This window comes from Gouania willdenowi, unplaced genomic scaffold (genome assembly GCF_900634775.1).
Source record: "Gouania willdenowi unplaced genomic scaffold, fGouWil2.1 scaffold_55_arrow_ctg1, whole genome shotgun sequence".
Classification (NCBI taxonomy): domain Eukaryota; kingdom Metazoa; phylum Chordata; class Actinopteri; order Blenniiformes; family Gobiesocidae; genus Gouania; species Gouania willdenowi.
This window is the reverse complement of record NW_021145219.1, coordinates 1,330,143-1,350,138: the sequence shown is the minus strand read 5'-3', so window position 1 is coordinate 1,350,138 and position 19,996 is coordinate 1,330,143. Positions and strand designations below refer to the sequence as shown.

General features: G+C 37.9%; 2 protein-coding genes across 4 annotated transcripts in view; both read left to right on the top strand.

Moving 5' to 3' along the window:
* The window catches only part of dglucy (D-glutamate cyclase), a 57,500-nt gene extending 54,529 nt beyond the window's left edge, over positions 1-2,971 (top strand). For all 3 annotated transcript variants that reach the window (XM_028442545.1, XM_028442544.1, XM_028442546.1), the window contains 2 exons: positions 1,031-1,191; positions 2,736-2,971. In XM_028442545.1, coding sequence (XP_028298346.1) covers positions 1,031-1,191; positions 2,736-2,897 — 323 coding nt within the window. In that variant the 3' untranslated portion in view covers positions 2,898-2,971. The remainder of the gene's footprint in view (positions 1-1,030; positions 1,192-2,735) is intronic.
* Positions 2,972-6,986: 4,015 nt separating this feature from the next.
* gnmt (glycine N-methyltransferase) lies at positions 6,987-18,945 on the top strand. Its single transcript, XM_028442558.1, has 6 exons — positions 6,987-7,326; positions 12,262-12,389; positions 12,459-12,572; positions 15,985-16,127; positions 16,598-16,719; positions 17,764-18,945. Exons 1-6 carry the CDS (start codon positions 7,118-7,120, stop codon positions 17,933-17,935), a joined length of 888 nt encoding a protein of 295 aa, XP_028298359.1. The 5' UTR covers positions 6,987-7,117; the 3' UTR covers positions 17,936-18,945.
* Positions 18,946-19,996: the final 1,051 nt, after the last annotated feature.

The following is a 19,996-nucleotide window of genomic DNA, read 5'->3' as shown; positions in this document are numbered from 1 at the left end:
GCTGATGCAGTGCACAAGCTAACCAAGGGAGGAGTGATGCTAGCCCTGATGTCTTGTACTTTCTTTACAAAGAAATTTAAAAAATTGTTACAGTCCTCCTGTGTGTGTACAGGCACATGGGACGGTGAGGGTGCAACAAGATTTTCAATAGTATTAAATAAAACCTTGGGGTTTCTCTTATTTTGCAAAACAAGATTAGTGAAATAAGCAGAGCGGGCACGCTTTATTAATTCATTTAGCTCCATTATCTTTTCTTTTAAATGGAGTCTGTGCACCTCTAGTTTAGTTCAATTACAATTAATCACATTTACTGAGGCTGAAATAAGTAACCTAATAAAAGTTAACTTTCCTCTTGTGTTAGCTTTCTATTAGCATCTCTAAGTATAACTGGTCCTAAATCAGATGTAAAATACACTAAAAACAAATATTTGTCATCTAGTTCTTTCCTATCTATTGGTTACATTGTTGGGCTTCCTTATCAATGAAAATATAGGTTTTAATATTTTGGTGTGGGAGTCTGAGCCTTTTTTGTGTCAGTATACCCCTAGATTTAATTTTTTTTTTAAATGGTAAAATGTGGGAAAGCTTGATATGAAACATTTTTTAATAAGTGTTAACTACATATGTGTAGAACTGTACATGCATAGTTTTCCAGTTTTTTGTTATAATTGACAATTTTTATACAATTTTCATTTCATTTTCACACCTGAGTGGAAGGAGGACGGGAGCCTACCCACTTCTCCCTGCACACACACACACACACACACACACACACACAATTGAAATTCAGGTGTTTACATTACCAGTTTTCATTGCACTATTTAGATTTTGCGCATTTCCAAGGGTAATGGAAACGCAGCCTTAGTTGCTTTCACATATCACTCATAGGTACTGTATCAGGATTGTCTGTCTTTTTTCTCAGATTATAACTTTCCAAAGACATTCTAAGAAATAGTCAAAGACTGATTATAATATAACTTTTCTTATCAACAGCTGTTGTTGTGTGTCCCACTGTGTGCTCCTGCTGCAGGGGTTTCTAACTGGGGGGGTTATGCAGTGGCCTGTGGGCTTTACCTGCTCCACACGTGTCCCTCACACCAGCGCTACTTAAAGAGAGGACTGGGACCAGAACAGGACAAGCCCCCAGAACAGCTCCAGGATTGGACTGCCAACCTGCCCTCAGTGTCAAAGGTTTGAAACAGGGGCTTTTATCACTGTGGGGGCCACAAAAATGTGATTGATTCTGTGTACTATTGTTATACTTTTGTCTCATTTTGTGTTTTTGTTGTTGTTTGGTATATTTATATTTTTCATTTTTATGTAGTCTTCTTGGAATTTTGTAAAATGTTCAGTTATTTTTTTGTCGTCATCTTGTGTGTTTATAGAGAAATTCTGTTCATGTATTTTTGCTGCTTTTTGTGTATTTTTCTGTCATTTGGAATCATTTTGTATGTTTACTTCATCCCTGCATCAATAACTCTAATAGCGCCTTGCGACATCCATCAGCAGTAAGTCTGCTCTAAACATAATGACAATAGCTTGCACTTTCTCTACTATTTTTCATTTACACAGTGCAATTATTTTTTATTGTGTTAATAGTGTCATTTTTTAAGTTTTGTCCTTTATTTATTGTCGCTGCTTGTGACTTGCAAATCAATAGTTTATTGTATTTGATCTTAATCCCAAACATGAAAGAGGATTAGAGTCAATGAAAAGAAAGACAATTATTATTAATGTTCTAATTTTAAAGTCAGAATTTTTCAGAGAAAAAAAAATTAAGTTCTGAGTATACACGACTATGAATTTCACTTAAAATCCAACTCTAATCTTTTCTTCTTTCTTTCCAATTTTTCTTTTAAGCACACCAGAGAAGGTCAGCGTTCCCGCCTGTGTAGCTTGATGTTATGTTTAGACCTACATCGCTGGTTCGTGAAAAGGCCTCACCACAGTGTAACTTTTAGATATTGTTACACTTAAATATTATTGTCACACTTAAAATGTGTGGCTCAAGTGATACTGATAGAAAGTATTTTTATTGCCCATCTATTGGAGACAACTGTTTAAGACAGAGCTGGACAACTTCTGTCACAGCGGGGGCAACAAAAATGTGTTTTTTTGATCAAAGGTTCACTTTATCAACGTTCATGTCAATATTTAGAATAATGACCAATCTGTGCATCAACACAGTTAAGAACAAAGAGTTTTTATAGCAATTATGTGTTTTTCTGTCATTCTGTGTATGTTTGTTGTTGCCTTGCTTGTTATGATTGCATTTTGTGCATTTATGTCATTTTGCATTGTTTTGTGTAATTTTTGAGTATTTCTGTTATCGTTTTGCTTGTTTGTTAGTACTGTGGGTTTGTGTAATTTTGTATATTTTTTTGAGTCATCTTGTGTATTTTTGTTGTTTTATGTTATTTGGAGTCATTTTGTGTATTACTGTTTTTGTTTTGTTCATTTTTGTAGTAGTTTAGTGTGTTTTTACTGTATTTTCCTGCAACGTTGTAATTCTTTGTACTTTTCTTTGTATTCTTGGTTTTGTTTTGTGTATTTTTCTGACATTTTTTACATTTACTTTGGGAGTCGCATAAAATTAGTTGCCCATGTCTGGTCTAAGATCTTGTCTTAGTTTAGTGTGGCTTGTTTGGTTTGTAGAAACCAGTGTGAGGATAAAGCTGAAAGCAGAGGCTGACTGAATCAAACTTTCTTACGTTCCCTGTTTCTTTGTGTATCAGGAGGAGTGTTTTCTATCCACCCTGGTGCGCTTTGGCATACGGAGTGGCAAAACTGCCAACCTGGCTATGGAGGTGGATGGGTTGACCTTTCACCCAACACACTCGGACATCATCTCCAGACTGCTGAGAGTCACATTTGGCTCCACCACACAATCCCCCTGAAATGATACACTTTCTACCTTTAGAACCACTTACACAGTAGTATATGAATAAAGTAGACCAATCATGCTAGCCTCTTTACAGCAGTATTTGTTTAAATTCTCTCCACGTTAATTTTCTCATCACGAATGAGCTGTTGGTCAGTTGTGTGAAATTCTAAGGTGAGACATCTTTGGTACTTCACCATTGGTCACATGGGAGGATATCAGGGTTGGGGTCAATTCAATTTTTCAATTTCAATTGCAATTACATCTTCAATTATCAATGTTCATGACCTGCATTTTTTCCAATTACAATCAAAATTACAATTACCCCCTCAAGGGGATATAACAATTAAGTTCTCAGTTACTAAAGTTTAATTACAATCAATCACAATTACTGAGCCTTAAATAAATATTCTCATGAAAGTTAACTCTCTTAGCTCTTGTGTTAGCTTTCTGTTAGCGTCTCTTATGATAATGGGTCAGTTTGACTCATGTCTTAAATCCGCTGTAAACACTAAAAAAAATATTATGTATCATCCAATTTTGTTTTTGGTGTCAGTGTAGCCCTCGATTTCACTTTTGTTTTGTTTTTTTAAATAGTAAAATGATTATTAAAGGAGAAGTGACAGGTAGTGGAAAAACTAGGAATGAAATACATTTAAATAACTGTCAATAACTACGTATGTGTAGTTAGAACTGTAACACGGTTCCGCAAATTTGCGTTTAATTAAATTGTAAATAATTTTTATGAAATTTTCATTCCAATTCCAATGACAGTCAATTATTTGAACTCAATTACAATTAAATTCTGATTACAACACTAACAGTTTTTTAAGGTACAATTATAAGTATGTCATAATTGTAATTATTTACCAATTGAGTGATTACAATTATAATTAACCCCAACCCTGGCTGATATTCACCTAAATTTCACCTAAATATTGTTTCATTTTTATAATACAAGCCCAATTTCTTCTTTTTATTCAGTTTTATTAATGATTGCAGTAGACTTGAGTCAGTGCCTTAAACTCATTCTGCTCTCACATCTCAGAATAATACAATATGCACATCTCAACATTTAAAAGAAAAAACTGAAAAAAAATTAGGGCTCAAGATTCTTCCATTCAAGTATTTTATAATTTTAGGATTCATGACTGTGTATTAACAAAATACAAGTTTGATGCTTACTTTTCATCAACACTTCACACAGTGAATATATTTATGTTCTCACACAATCAGTAATTAAAAGTATAATGTGAACGTGATTTAAATAGAACGTTTCAGAGTCCATGTTTTGTTACGTAATGTGTTTGTATTAAAGGGACATTCTGAATAGAATTGCACTAAGAGAGGTGTGGCATCATCCTTTACCTTCTCACTTTGAGATGTTTAACCTCTGGATGTAATGTGCGACCATGACCCTTTGTCATCCATTTTGTGCTCTTGAGATGATCTAATATATGATTTATAGATAACAGTCTTAATGTGACTGCTTGTACAAATACAAATCTAAACTAACAGGGAAGAGGGAATCAGGGTAGGAAATTGAAGGGGTGGAGAAGAGTTGACTGTTTTGAGATTTGAGATGATTTTGGGCTCACGAGATCAACACTATATGATATTTTGAAAATGAAAAACAAAATCAAACTGAATCTAGAGAACAAAATAATAAGGCTTTTCATTTTTTGTCACTGCCAAACTGACATTTCATGTTAGCCTGAAATTAGATGCACACAGATAATATAATTCTGTTCATCATCCTTTTAAAAAAACTCCCATTTGGTGTGTGAATGTGAAGGTGAATCGGTGAATAAGCAGATATTGTAACGCATATCGCAGTGGTAATAAAAGCGCTAAAAAATCAAGTCCATTTATGATCCACACACACCCTTTACTGACATTTTTGGGGCAGCAACCTGGCGGGTAGAAAGAGCTAGCGTGTCAAAATTTAAAGCAGTGGTTCTTAACCTTATTCGAGGTACTGAACCTTGCAAGGTTCATCAATGCTGAACCCTCTGTAATTGGAATATTAATTATTTAAAACATATATATTTTATTTGGACACATGGCCAACTTTTTTTTGCATTGTTCAAAACAATTTTAATTATTATAAATTAATATTAAAAATTATAATTTACCCTTTCTATGGTATATTGACCTTTAATAAACTAGTTTGTCATGAAATGTATTTTGTGTAACACATTTTTACTGTGTGTGTCTTGACACCTGCCAAAAATAAAGAGACTGACTCCACAAACCTCTGGGGTTTGATCAAACCCAGGTTGAGAACCACTGTTCTGGCATTGTATCAGGAAATACATTTTTGTGGCCCCCACTGTGATCAAAGTTGCTCATGTCTGCTGTACAGTTGCCCTCGGCCTCATTGGACTTAAATTACATTTACAGATTTAATAGAAATATCTGCAGAACGTAAACCTCAGTCACTTGTTTAGCAAAAATGGAAAGTTGGTGTGTGCATCATGCATGCGTGTGTATTGTCTCTGTCTGGTAATTACTGAATTTGTTTTGGCAACAACCAGAAAGTAGGAGGAGGCAAAAAAAATTGGATTTTGGATTAGGTTTTGACTTTAGCTGGCGACCCCTGGTCGGAAAAAACTGAGTTCCGGGTTGCCTGGAATGCAGCACTTTCTAGGGATGAAGCTATAGCCATTATATACATTAGAAGCCGCATCGACTGTGGAGGGACATGTCAACAGCGCCGCCATCTTTGACCAGTGCATGGACATTATGACAGAAAGAGGTATTTTTCAATCTCTAAGTAGAATTATTCGTTGAATTTTTAACCGCTTTTGAAACTGTTTATTTTATTTTATTTTTTTTTAAAACGTCACACATGCAGCTATGATACAAGGTGCTTGGATATATTTAAAATTCTGGTTTTAACACTTAATCTCCACACCCTTTAATATTTAAGTTCTTTGGCTACAATAATTAATGATGATGATGTAGCAGTAATAGTGATAGTTATAATATAGCAATAACAAAATAATATAAAAATCCAGTAACAATAATAAAATCTAACATGTCTGACGTTTGTTACAAACAAACCCCGTGAAAATTGCTTGAGAACTGAGCGATTTATGACCACTTTAATTGTGTAAACGCATCATTTCTCTGTAGATGTAATGAACTGAAGGAGTGATTGCCACCAGTCCAAGATGGCCGCCCTGTTGACGTACCACTCTAGTGGGCGGCAGCAGTCGATGCGGTGTCTACGTATATTATGTCTATGGATGAAGCAGCCTGTGGGCGGGGCTTAAGAGTTTCCTCAGCAGCTTATTGGATGAACAGCACTTGGGTGGGCCTTGAATAAAATGGGTGGCCGACCCATGGAGCAGTGGGCATGACTTAAAAGTCACTGAGATCCAGATATTCAAATTTCCTCTCAGTAAAAGATACAAACTGAAGTTCAGCTGAGTTTGAGTCTTAAAGCCTTCCCCTATGTCCAAGCTTTCATTTGTTTCCAAAATGCTTATTGTTCCTTTTTAAATGCAGGAAATGTTTAACAAAGTATGAATAAATAATGATTTATTTCAAATTAAAGAAAACGGAAACCTCACAATAAAATACATTTTTATTTGGCTATTGGGTTATTTATGGAGCCTCATGAGAAGAAGTCAATATCTTCAGAAAACCATGAATAAAAAGTGGATCTTCAATGTTCAGGGCAAAGACTAAGCGTGTGTGTGTGTGTGTGTGTGTGTGTGTGTGTGTGTGTGTGTGAGTGAGTGGTGCAACAAAAAGGTGTGAGGTTTGCGGAAATTGGACATAGTAAACCCTACTCTGACCCTGACAGGCTACAAGGTTCTTTAACGCAGTATTGTGTATATATGGACATCTTAGTCTAACAATAGAGCTAGAACCACAACAAGTCAGAGTCAAGTATTTTACAAAGTTTCATGGACGATTTTCGGATCCTATTAGTTATCTTACTAGTTATCTGGAACAGGGAAATCTGTCCTGTTGACCTGATGCAGGGTTTAGTGTTACGTGAGCGCGCGGGGACTACGTTTTCGTGGACCAATAGGAAAAAAGGCGTCAGTACAAAACAGCGTGTCATTGGCTAATGTGTGGCCAACCCGAGTCGCTCATATTAATGATAACAAGCCGTTCCGTGCCCGGCCAGCGCGTGCACGGAGCGCCTGTCAGTAGGTTAAACAGACAGTATTGACAGATTCGTGACAGACACAGTAGGTAATAGATATAGTAGTAACAGACATGTCGGTGGACAGCGTGTTTCGGACCCGTTCTCTGGGTGTGGGTGCGGAGGGACTTCCGGACCAGTATGCAGACGGAAACGCAGCCAAAGTGTGGGAGTTCTACATCGGAGACACACAGAGCCGCACTCAGGAGTACAAGAGCTGGGTGTTGTCCCTGCTCCGGGAGCACGGCGTCCACACCGTGCTGGATGTAGCCTGCGGAACTGGGTAATGTTCACTGACCCAGTGCAGCACTGGCAGAGGTGTAAAGAGTGCTGATATATCCTACTCACGTAAAAGTACTGGAACTTGATTTAAATTGTACTCAAGTATAAGTAAGTCATACATAAAATACTCAAGTACAATTAAAAAGTAAATAGTACTCAAAGTTAAAGTTACTAGTTACGTATCACCTGCCACGTTTATTTTTGGTATTAAATCTTGCCAGATGTTTACTGTATGCAAGTGATTGCATACAGTAAACATCTCATTATAATAATGCATTGGATTTTATATAGCACTTTTTCATAGACACTCAAAGCACTTTACATTGATGTGCATTATTCTTTCACTCCACACAGTGGTGGTAAGCTACTATTGTAGCCACAGCTGCCCTGGCACAGACTGACAGAACCGAGGCTGCCATAGTGCGCCATCGGTTCCTACGACCACCAACAATCACTCACACACCACATTCATACATGGCAATGTGGGTAAAGTGCTTTGCCCAAGGACACAATGACAATAACTTGGATAGAGTGGGATTTGAACCTCCAATTGGTCGACCCTCCCTTCCACTGAGCTATGGTCGCTTCATATATAAACTTAAAAAGGAAGAGATGGAATCTTGCACAGTTTTAACTTATTTTGTTTTCCACAAAGGCATTTGTATAAATTAAAAGGTTTGTCAAAATGTATTTTTTTTTTTTTTTTTAAATAAAATAAAATCAATATATTTCAGTTCAAAATATTAAAAAAAATCTCAGTCTCTAAGTATAGCTACATTTATGAACTCTAAAACAGTGAAATGCCATATGGGTAACAACATAATGGGTGGAAACCATGACCTGAGCCATAGAAAGTGTCAGGGCGTTGATCAGAAATGGTACGACTAAGAATTTATGGATTATTATCTATGTGAAGAGACAATGAAACTGAAATTAAACAGAAATCACAAAAAATAATAGTGTATTCAGTATCTGTTGGGTGTAGAAATGTAATGAATTACTTTGTCTTTTAAAACATACTTAAGTACAAGAAAAATGACTGATTCAGGAATATACTCAAAAAAGTACAAGTATCCATAAAAACAACTCAATCACAGTAGTGTGAGTATTAGTAATCAATTACTTTCACCTCTGATGCTGAACCCTGTGCAGGCCTGTTGGTGCAGTTTAAGCTTTCAGATAAATTACTTTGTTAAAGAAAGTCACATATTTCAGTATTTCACTTTATTTGTGGTTTTTGTTTTTATTTTTTTTAAACCTTCATGTTTAATGTCATTCTTCACATGTGAGCTGAATTCCCTGTGTTGTCAGAGTGCTTGTTGTTCTTTTTGTTGACATCAGCTCATGGACCCATGGGTCTGATCCTTTGGTCCACGGAGGCTGATGAATGAAAGTGCAGAGTTGCACTGTCCAGCAGCTGGAATGCTGAATACATCTGTAATGATCTGTGATGGTGATGATTTCATTATATATAACAATTAGTGTATGTTTGAGAAGTTAATGAGAGCCTCATAATCACCACTGCATGAAAAGGACAAGAATCACTGATGGAAAAACTGTAAGGACAAGCTTTTAAATGCTCAACCTTGTAGTTATCCTGACCATTGGGTGGGGGGTGGGGTGGGGGGGGGGGTCAAGTAACAAGCTCAGGGGTTTAATATGGCCCTTTGAAGCATCCAATTTTCGCCTGTAAAAGAAACTGGAATTTACAGTGGGGTCATTCTGTGTAATTTCAAAAAATTCTCAGGACATTCCATGCACTTCAGTCTGAAAAAATTCAGAAATGTTTACCAATTGTTCAATAGTCACACTGTACATTTTTAGTTTGATTGGATGAACACTTTTTGAATAATGGTCTATTTAGTGAGGGGGGTATGGTTCCTCACTTATTCCATTTTTAGCTTCCTATATCTCAGGAACTACACCACATAGGAAACTGAAAATTGGTATAATAATACAGCTCCACCTACTCTCTCAGAATATACAGATCTGCTATACATCCTTCTGGTGAACATGCCAGCTCCTCAAAATTGGAAAAAGGTTTCAGTCTGGAACATGTCTGGGTCTTCAGTAAACAATTTACCATATGCTTCAGCTTCTTGTAATTTAATCAGCCTATGTACATAGCTCAATGTACATAGACTGTTCACATCACTAATGATTAGTCACATATATGCATTGGTTCTTGGGTGACACGCTCTTGAAATCTGAAAAAATACTTTTTAACAGATTTTAATTGGCCCATAACTGCATGTGGGAATGTAAGAAAAAAACAGATATCTGTTTTAATTTATAGTATGAAGGCATTTTTTCTTTATTTGTGTAAAATTACCAAATAATTCAGTTGTATATATCTCAGTTCCTTTAGATACACAAATTTAATGAAACTCCAGTTATTAATTAAAAAAAAAATTACAAAATCAAGGAAGTTAAAAGTGAAGTCATTTATTGCTTAGATGTGCCTTACATATTTTATATATCATTTGTTCATCAAAGTGCAAATTAGGGCACAAAAATGTTAAAATGTCTTTTTTTCACACCTTAAATCTTGACTGGCTTTAACTGGTTGTTTTTGTATCTATGTTGTCGTGTACATAAATGATGCGTTTAGTGACTGCCCGTTTCTACCTTCTCAGGTCGCTGTCGGGTCATCCCTCGCTGTGTAAAGCAGCAGTGTATCAGTAACTAAAAGATTTTGTAATGTTTTCAATGATTCCAGTCCAAACCGACCTCTGTGTGATGACTAACAAGGGACGTTAGCCTCGGTTACTCTCGCACACTAACTATAATCTGTAACTAATAAGCTGTCCGTTTTCTTTACACGCCTTGTCTTTACAGACTGTACATTAAGTACTTTTTCAACATGCTTATTATTGACACACCTTTTCTTTCTCAGATTGAGGGAAACAGACATTAGTGTGTTGTCTGTAGTCTGGGTTATAGGAGGAAGACTGAATGGCAGACATGAGTCCTCTAGCTGTCCTTAACTTAAAAGTTGATATAAAATGACTGGTAATTATTATTCCACAAACCAGTTGGTAGAACCCTTTAGACAGGAAGGCAAAAAAACAGGCATCAAACCAGTCCTAACGATCAAAGAACACCATGTATCATGATCCATGTATCGTTCTTTCTTTGAGTAATTGAGCAAGTAATAAATAAAATAATGTTTGGTTTGACTGATTTAAAACAAAATTTGAAATGCAGAAACTACAAAAACCAGATAATCAAGTAGTTATACTTTTATTCTTTTGCTCAATTGTGACATCACCATCACCCCTAGAGAAGGGTAAACCAAACCTCATTAGGAGGAAATGTGTAATAAAAGGGCAGTGTTATGTCAGAGTGAGGGGGAATACAAGGGAAAGGGAGTTTGGGAAGGTCACAAAAAGAGCAATATTAGGTTGCACCATTGATATAGCGTGATGCTAAAAGTATAAACTGCTGTGCCAGTGTAGTGGCCTAAGTAGTAGAGAGAGGTTCAGAGGGAGAACATCCAACTGCTCCCACATTACGAAGACAGAAGTGAACAGAAGTGTGTGCTCACAGGAGTGACGCAGACATTTCTCAGCTCACAGCATAAGGGTGGGGGTACAAAATGGAAGGGTGAGGAATAGTTGATTATTGTAAAGTGAGAGTGAGATGTATAATGGTGGTGGCTGTGGACAGAGGGAAGGAGTGAGTGGTAATACCTAAAACAGGTATTTGGGATCGTGTCTAAAGTTAAGCCCACTACGAGTTTTATCCCACATTTCAAGGCATGCCAGTGCATCGTAGACCAATGTATGTGCGAGAACCGCCACTGCAAACCCAAGCGCTGCCCCGGAACAAAGATGCAGCCAGGCTAGCAGTCCTCCAGCAGTGCTCAAGAAAGCACCAAGGAGCCGGGCGCCTGCCGGCGGGCCGAGAGCCAGGAGGGACCGGACCCCAGGCCAGAAGGACCCGGAATAGAAGCAGCAACGGGAACAATGACCACACCCCCAGCTGCCCTGGGCAACGAGGGGACGCTGCATGCCGCACCGCTAGCCCCCAGAGCGCCCCAGGTCACCTTTTTTTTTTGACACGCCAGCGCAATGCGCCTTAGTTCTTGCTAAAGTCAGCCCACCCTAAAGGGCCCAGCCAGAGTGCCACACCGGCATGCAGCGCTCTGTAAAGTTCCAGACCCCGGCCTCACAGGGCACCGCCCAAGCAGGGGCCAACCCATGCCGCACCCACTGGTATGCAAGAGCGCGGCCCACGCCACCCACCCCGGAACACTCCCGCCAGGAGCGGCCAGGCCCCAAGGGCGAGCCCCCGGGTGAAGCCCCCCGGGGAGCTCCCCCCCACCCCATCCCATGAACCGGCCACAGTCCAGCAGGACCGCACAGCCTCAGATGGCGCAAGCACAGTAGCCCAGGCCCCGCCGCCCACCGGACGGCGCAAGCCACGAGGCAATGCCCCCCACCGGCGCGTGAGCGACTGGCGGCCGCCACAGCGGGAAGGAGACACTCCAACGGCACACACCTGGTGCGTAACAACAGCCCCAAACCAAGGGCGCCCCGGACCCACCCACCGGTCCACAGATAGCATGACAGACCTACCAGGCAGCCGACAGCAACCACCCCCCAGCAAACAGCGTCATCTTGAAACGCCAAGCAACACTGTCCCCAACCCCGCTACAGATGCCAGCAGCCTCCAGCATGCCCCGGGCCCACACACGCCGAGTATTTTACAATAAAGACATTAATGTGTGTGATTTGTGGCCTTTTAATGTAGGAGGTGAACACAGCATTACCTCTCCTCGCTCTATTTCCACACATTCTCACGCCCCACTCGCTCCACACCCCCTATGCTAAAATTGCAGCCATGTTTTCAGTCTGACGGCATCTTATGGGGTGTCCCTTTGATTTGAGTATATCTGAAAAGCTCACACAACCTGTTTGTGTTTGTTCTGTAGAGTTGACTCCATCATGTTGGTGGAAGAGGGCTTCAAAATGATGAGTGTGGACGCCAGCGACAAAATGCTGAAGTATGCGCTAAAGTCCAGATGGAACAGAAGAAAGGAGGCTGCCTTTGATCAGTGGGGTGGGTAAAGAACCCAGTCCTGGTGGGCTCACGTTATAGCCATCGCTGAGCTCTTATTTCTCCTCTCAGTGATTGAAGAAGCTAACTGGCTCACATTACCAGAGGATGTGCAGAAACCAGGGGAAGGCTTTGATGCTGCCATCTGCCTCGGAAACTCCTTTGCTCACTTACCTGATTTTAAAGGTGCGTTAAAGGTTGGGTGTTTTAACGTCTGATTACATCACAGACATTGTTCAAAGTTTGGTTTGGAAATCTAAACTATTAAATTTTTAATTTTTTTTTATCAGATAAAGAAATAGCATAAGACTGAGGTCAAGAAAAAAAAAAAGAAAAATCATTTGCTTGGAATAAGATGTAAAAGGTTGAAATTGCTGCTGGAAAGTTTGTTTCAATGTTCACTGTAAACACTGTCCTATTGCCATTGTCCCGAAAGTTTCACGTATTGCATTGTTTACTTTATTATCTGTTACTGTAGCAAACCGATAAAAAGATAAAAGTAAATATGCATGAACATAAAAATTTGGTAAGTTGAGGCCTTAAATAAAAAACCCAGTCTCACTCCAAATTATGTAACAACTGCGCTTGAAATATTTCACGCAAACACCTCTGAGAGCTTACAATGACTACGCAGCATCCCAGTCTTTTCTATGGGGCCTACGTCAGGTCATGTGACTGCCTTTGGTCTGAATTTACCACACATGGAATGTTGCCCTCTGTAGAAGTGAAATAACCTTTACAGGCAGTTATTTTGTTAACCAGGAATACGAAATGCCCGTGTCTTTGGCAGAATATGCCGATGCAGTGGCTGTGTAACGGCTGGGAAACGGAAGCATTTTTAGTGTGGTACTGAGTCCAGGCGCGTCATAAACAAAAATTAAACCCCCTACTTTTTACTGGGGGATTCATTGGTCCTTTTAGATTGATTGAATTGTGATCAGGCCAATCACAGCCAGCCATTTGACAAAGCAGCCGTTCCAAGAAGGTGAACAAAGAGTTAAAAGCGATCAGTAAAGTAAAAGTAAAGAGAGAAAAAATGAGTAACAGGTGGCAAAAACATAGCAAAAAATTAGTGAAAAGTGACTAAAATGGGCCAAAAGCAGTTAAGAGTAAAAATGGACAAAAAAGAAGAAACAGGTATATTGCAAAATGTGGGAAAAAAAAGGCAAAATGTAGGTGAAAAGGAAACCAGTGTTATTTATTGGGCAAAAGGTAGCTTATTTGGATGAAAAGTGACACAAAAATGGTTAAAGAATCATCAAAAATTTAATAAGTGTCAAAAAGAACTTTTAAAAATTAGGAAAAAGGGATATTTATTGACAAAAGGAAGCTAAAATCGGAAAACCAAAAAAATGGGACAAAGGAGGTTGCAAAATGTAAGTCATGCTTACATTTCAAGCTTTGAAGTCAAGCTTTATCATGGTTTTAGTAAATTAAATAAATAAACTAAATTGGGGGTCGACGGTTGCCCTACCCTTAGAACACCCTCACTTTTAAAATCAAAATCAGTTAATCTGAGGTACTGTTTTTTCAGGGTGTATTCTCCACTGTTTAATAATAATAAGGTATTGTGTTTAGCAGGTCAGTCAGTCTGAGTGTAACACACTACAGGTACATCTAAAAAAAATTAGAATATCACAAAAAATGTTCAATATTTTTTGTCACTCATTTCAGAAAGTCAAACCCATATATGATATAGGCTCATGACACATAGTGATATATTATATATACAAGCCTTAATTTCTTGACATTTTGATGATCATGGCTTACAGATTTCTGAAAATTAGAATATTACATAAGATCAATAGAAAAAGGATATTTGAAACAAAAATGTAAGGCTTCTGAAAAGTATCTTCATTTCTATGGATTCAATACTTGGTTGGGCCTCCATTTGCATGAATCAATGCCGCGTGGTATGGAGATCAACCTGTGGTACTGCTCAGGTATTGTTGGGTCTGGTGTCCCTCACCTTCCTCTTGACAATATCCCATAGATTCTCAATGGGGTTCAGGTCAGACCAGTTTGCTGGCCAATCAATCACAGTAATACCATGGTCATTGAACCAGCTTTTGGTACCTTAGGCAGTGTGGGCAGGTACCAAATCCTGCTGGAAAATGAAATCAGCATCTCCATAAAGCTCGTCAACAGAAGGAAGCATGAAGTGCTCTAGAATCTCCTGGTAGATGCTGCATTGATTGTGAACTACAGAAAACACAGTGGACCGACACCAGCAGATGACATGGCAGCACAAATCATCTCAGACTGCGGAAACTTCACTCTGGACTTCAAGCAACGTGGATTCCTCCAGACTCTGGGACCTTGATTTCCAAATAATATGCAAAATTTACTTTAATCTGAAAAAAGACTTTGGACCACTGAGCCATGTCGGTCTAATGTGTTTTCTGAAGTCCATCTGAAATGAGTGTCCAAAAATATTGAACTTTTTCGTGACATTCTACATTTTTTAGATGTAACTGGACTCCACTCTGGTGACTTGTAGGAACTGTTTCTGAACTGGGTTAGTTTGGTACTGCAGACCACTGGCACACTTATTCTCCCATATTAGCTGGATCACCTCAATTTTGGTCAGTTATGTTAAACTAATAAAGTTAAATACATGAATTATTAAAAAAATGTTTTTTTAGTCTCTGTGGTGTTTGTGTTGCTGTTCCTGTGACAACTATTGTCTGCTTGTTTTTGTGATGTTTAAGAAAAAACAAGTAAAATAGAAAATAATTAAAAATAAGGCAGATGGGAAAAGAACAAATCTGGAGCAATCATGAGTCAGCCTAAAAATATATTAATAGATAAATAAGTAAATATAAAGAGATAAAACAAGACCATGTTAACTGTGAAAATAGTGTTTACTCTGGAAATTAAAGATTGCTCGAAACAAATGTGCTACATTAAGGAGAGAAGTTTACTTTGGACATGAGGAAAGAAAAGCAATAAGAAAGGAATGGGAAAATAATATAAGAAATACTCACACAAAAGAAAAATATGTTTTGCCTCACAGTGAGGAGGTCATGGCTTTAAGTCGCTGTTTTTCAAAAACATACATTTTAAACAAAAATAATCGATAGAAGTGGATTGGGCTCAAATTGTTTTGACATTTAATTAAAGACCGCCACAAAACACCTAATACTAGATGTAGAGTCCCGTTGACGGAAGAGTTTTTCCTTCATTCGTAATGTAATTTCTTGTGTGTGCCTCTTCCAACACATTTCTGGTGTTTTCTCTGAAAGTTGCTCCTCAACAATGGCAGATGTTTGTTTTAGGGCTTCCACAAAAAGATCTGAGTCTGTCGTCCTTGTCTGTCGAAGAATCACAGTAGGATCCAAGTAAAAACACTTCTATGCGTCCATCCAACTGTGGGACTCAGCTTCCCATAATGCAATGCACAAAACCTTTCCGATAATGTCAATAAGAGACTGTTTACAGTGGCGATCAAAACAAACTTTCCAGCATCAATTTCAACCTCCAGCAAATGAAGTTGAATGAGGCCTACGCTGTCTTTATCTGATAGATGAAATGATCGTCCCTCAGCTTTAAGGATTACAGGTTCATACTGTTCATGTGTTCTATTCTAATCTCTCAGGGGACCAGAGTGACCAAAAGTTGGCCCTTCAGAACATCGCCAGTATGGTGAAACCAGGTGGAATTCTCATCATTGACCACCGCAACTATGATTACATTCTGGAGACTGGGCAGGCTCCACGGGGCAAAAACATTTACTACAAGGTAGGCAAAGGATTAAATCTGCTGACCAATCTATATATAATATATAACATACGCAGTATGACATAATATATAATTAAGAAAACAGTGAAAGACAACATGTAAAGGCAATGTGACGTATGTTCAATAATAAATGTTTTATGTGCAGCTTTCACAATTTTAAAGAGTAACTAAACCCCAAATCATCCTTTTTCTGCTGAATACAGTACATATGTATTTGGGTATTAAGTAGTGCTGTTTATTGATCCGAGTCCCACTCTTCACATTTTAGTAAAAGTATTTTAATCTTGTGTATTTAGTTGTAATATCCATAGCTAGCCATTGCTACAGGTACTCTGCATGCGATGTAGGGAATACAACATGAAGGCTAGAATAATACGTGAATTATATTGTTTCACTTAAGCTCAGCAGAAAGAGCTGATGGTCTTTTCAGACACTTCCTGTGAGGAGGAGCTTAGCTGTGTTTGTTTCAGAGCGATCTCACTCAGGACATCTCTACCTCGGTGCTGTGGGTCAACAGTAAACCACACATGATCACTCTGGACTACACCATCCACATGCCTAAAGCTGCCCTGCAGAACCTCCCTCAAGTCAGGTGATGAGCCTTCTATTCAGCAGAGCTTCAGCTTCAGATTTCCTGTTTAACCTTCTACAAAGGTTCCACTTATGTAGAAGGATCGTTATAGAAACCATGTATAAAAACAAACACAGCAGCAGTTACATGTTGAGTTCATGCAACTCAAAGCAGCTCTGTTAATGTACAGTATATACTATAGTATATAGTAATACACGATAAAGACATGGGAACAATCCCTGTGTAGGGAACCAGAAAACGGCAGCTTTGACCATGGTGGGGGCCACAACTATGTGATGGTTCGATCTGAGAGCCACATTATCAATATTTATGTCAGCATTTAGAATAATGGCCAATCAGAGATTAACACAGGAAACAACAAAGAATAGTTTATCATTGTTGGCAGGTATTTTGTCACTGTTTATTATTGTTGTTTTGTGTGTTTTTTGGAGTCATTTTGTGTATTTTTGTATTATTTTTTAAACACTACTGTAGTTGTCTTGTGTGTCATTGGAATAATTTGTCTTTTTGTTGTTTTTTTATGTGTGGTTTTTAAGTCATTTTGTGTATATTTGTAGTCTTGTGTATCTTTTGAATATTTTTGTGTATTTTTGTCATATTTTTGTTTCTTACTCCTGTGGCCTTGTGAGTCATTTTGTTAATGTCTGGTGTTTTGTTTGTTTTAGAGTATTTTGGTAGATTTTTGGTGTATATATTTTCATCAATTATTTGATGATTTCAACATCCCAATTATCTGAACTTTACTTTTTTTTCTTTGGATATCTTTCCACAGTCATGGTCGTTTTTGCCCATCTTTAGTCACGGCCACAGTAAAAATTACTTAAAACTGTGACTTTTTCACAAAACAGGAGATCTGACTGTGTGTGTGTGTGTGTGTGTGTGTGTGTGTGTGTGTGTGTGTGTGTGTGTGTGTGTGTGTGTGTGTGTGTGTGTGTGTGTGTGTGTGTGTGTGTGTGTGTGTGTGTGTGTGTGTGTGTGTGTGTGTGTGTGTGTGTGTGTGTGTGTGTGTGTGTGTGTGTGTGTGTGTGTGTGTGTGTAAAATAGTAAATTCCGCCTGTCTTACTACCCTCATCGTCTGGAGAGCTTCAAGGGACTGCTGAACGAGGCGTTCGCTGGCAAAATGGAGCACAGCGTTTACGGAGACTTCCAGACCTACAAGCCTGGCCAGGCTAAGGCCCCGTGCTACTTCATTCACGTGTGTAAGAAAACGGCCTGAGAGCCTTCGCAATACTAATTATATATTTCAAAATTATTAGTAATTTTTTCAATCCCCCAAAAAAAGATTAAAGTTGAAAAGCTGTTTTTTAGCTGTAACAATCATAGCTGCCTTTGTTTAGAAGCATCACTGACCATGTTGTGTCCATTTCTCACATTTCCTTCTTATGCTTGGTGTTCATCAGGGACTTTTCACACAGCGGAACACATTGTGCCAATAATACCACAAACATCTTTTGAGTCTTAAAACACAGATGTTTTTTTACTGTTCACTCATATTTTATATTTAGTTTAGCAGATTCAATATTTTATATACAAAGTGTTGCTTTTAGGAGCCATTTTATTGTGTTTATGACATCATAGATATGTTGAATATTTTCAATCAGACCAATTCTCCAAAGTTTCTATTCACCAGTTTAAAATGTGAGCGTGTGTTCTGAGGAGTGAAATAGTCACAGTTGTGTACTTGTTAGCTTTGTGCTACCAATATGTTTACAAACCTGTATAAACCAAAGGACTTGGAATGTTCCGTTAGCATGTTGCACTGCTGCAGGCCTTAAACCAAAGCTGTCATTAACATGTTTAGGAATGATCTGAAAAAGCAACTTCAGGCATTCAGTGCTAGCGTTAGCGCTGACTAACGACTATTCTACATGTTTTATCAACCAACAACCTTTAAACGTGGTTGTTTTCATTGTCCTCTTGGGTCACTAACACATATTGTTAATGTTTATATTGACTTTACATAAAGAACATTCAAACATTTTGCTAGGTTTTCATTTCCAAGGTTACATGAGGCATTTCAAGCTTGAAATTCAACATCACATAATCAGTTTTCAATTTAAAGTAGTAATGCCTTAAACACTGAAGAATGCTTAAATGCCTTTAAAATGTTTTTTTTTTTTTTTTTGGTGGACATTTCTTAACGATGTGGTCAAAACATTCTACAGCATTTGTTGCCAGTATAATTACTGAAAGCTTTTTGAAAAAGAATAAAGGTTTTTAATGGAACCAACAGCCGTGTGTGAAGTATTTCTCAAATAAGTGACAGATGTGACTAAATTGATGGAACATCACGTGATTGATAATTACAATTATAATTGTATTTACAAATCTGTTGTGATCATAACTCACTTAGTAATTGCCATGGAAATTCTAGAAAAACGTGTCAGTGCCAACGGATAAAAAAGGGAATTTTTTTCTTCTGAGATTAGGCTATTATAACCATAGACATTATTTACGTAGAGACGCATCGACTGCTGCAGCCCACTAGAGCGGCCATCTTGGACCGGTGGCAATCACTCCTACAGTTCATTACATCTAAGGAGAAATGATGTGTTTACACTATTAAAGTGGTCATAAATCGCTCAATTCTCAAGCAATTTTCACAAGCTTTGTAACAAACGTCAGACATATCGATAGATCTAGAACAAGGAAATCAGAAAACGTTCAGATGTGATCAGGTTTTTGACATTAAGGCTGTACATTTGACAACTATTGTACTACTACTGTATTGTTATAACAGTCTCATATTTTAAATTTTAGTTATTGGTATTCTCATTGCTATATTCTTATATTACCTTAAATATTGTTACTGGATTCTTATATTTTGCTATTATAACCATTACTATCATTATTGTAGCTAAAGAACTAAAATATTCAAGGTGTCGAGTGGTAATACCAGCATTTTAAACACATCCAAGCACCTGGTATCATAACTACATGTGACATTTATAAAAAAAAAAAAAACAAAACAATTTGGAAATCGGTTCAAAATTCAACAACTAATTCTGCTTAGAGATTGAGAAATAACGTGTTCTGTCATAATGTCCATGCACTGCTGGATTATAACACCCTAAAAACTAGAGTAAATATCACGAGCACACAAAATAGAATGAAAAGGCATGAAAAAATTAAAATGTGGAAAAACACCCACATTTTGGAGGTAAAGCACAAACAGAACCATTTTTTTTCCCTAAAAACAAGTTCAAACACAAACCAGGATGACAATGTGAGTTCTGTAGCTTACACGTACGTAGGAAATCAATAAAATATTTCATAT

Coding starts and splice junctions, on each gene's coding strand:
- gnmt (XM_028442558.1), top strand. CDS start 7,118: ATGTCGGTGGACAGCGTGTTTCGGACCCGTTCTCTGGGTGTGGGTGCG. Junction 7,327..12,261: donor GATGTAGCCTGCGGAACTGG/GTAATGTTCACT, acceptor TTTGTTCTGTAG/AGTTGACTCCATCATGTTGG. Junction 16,720..17,763: donor CAGAACCTCCCTCAAGTCAG/GTGATGAGCCTT, acceptor TGTGTAAAATAG/TAAATTCCGCCTGTCTTACT.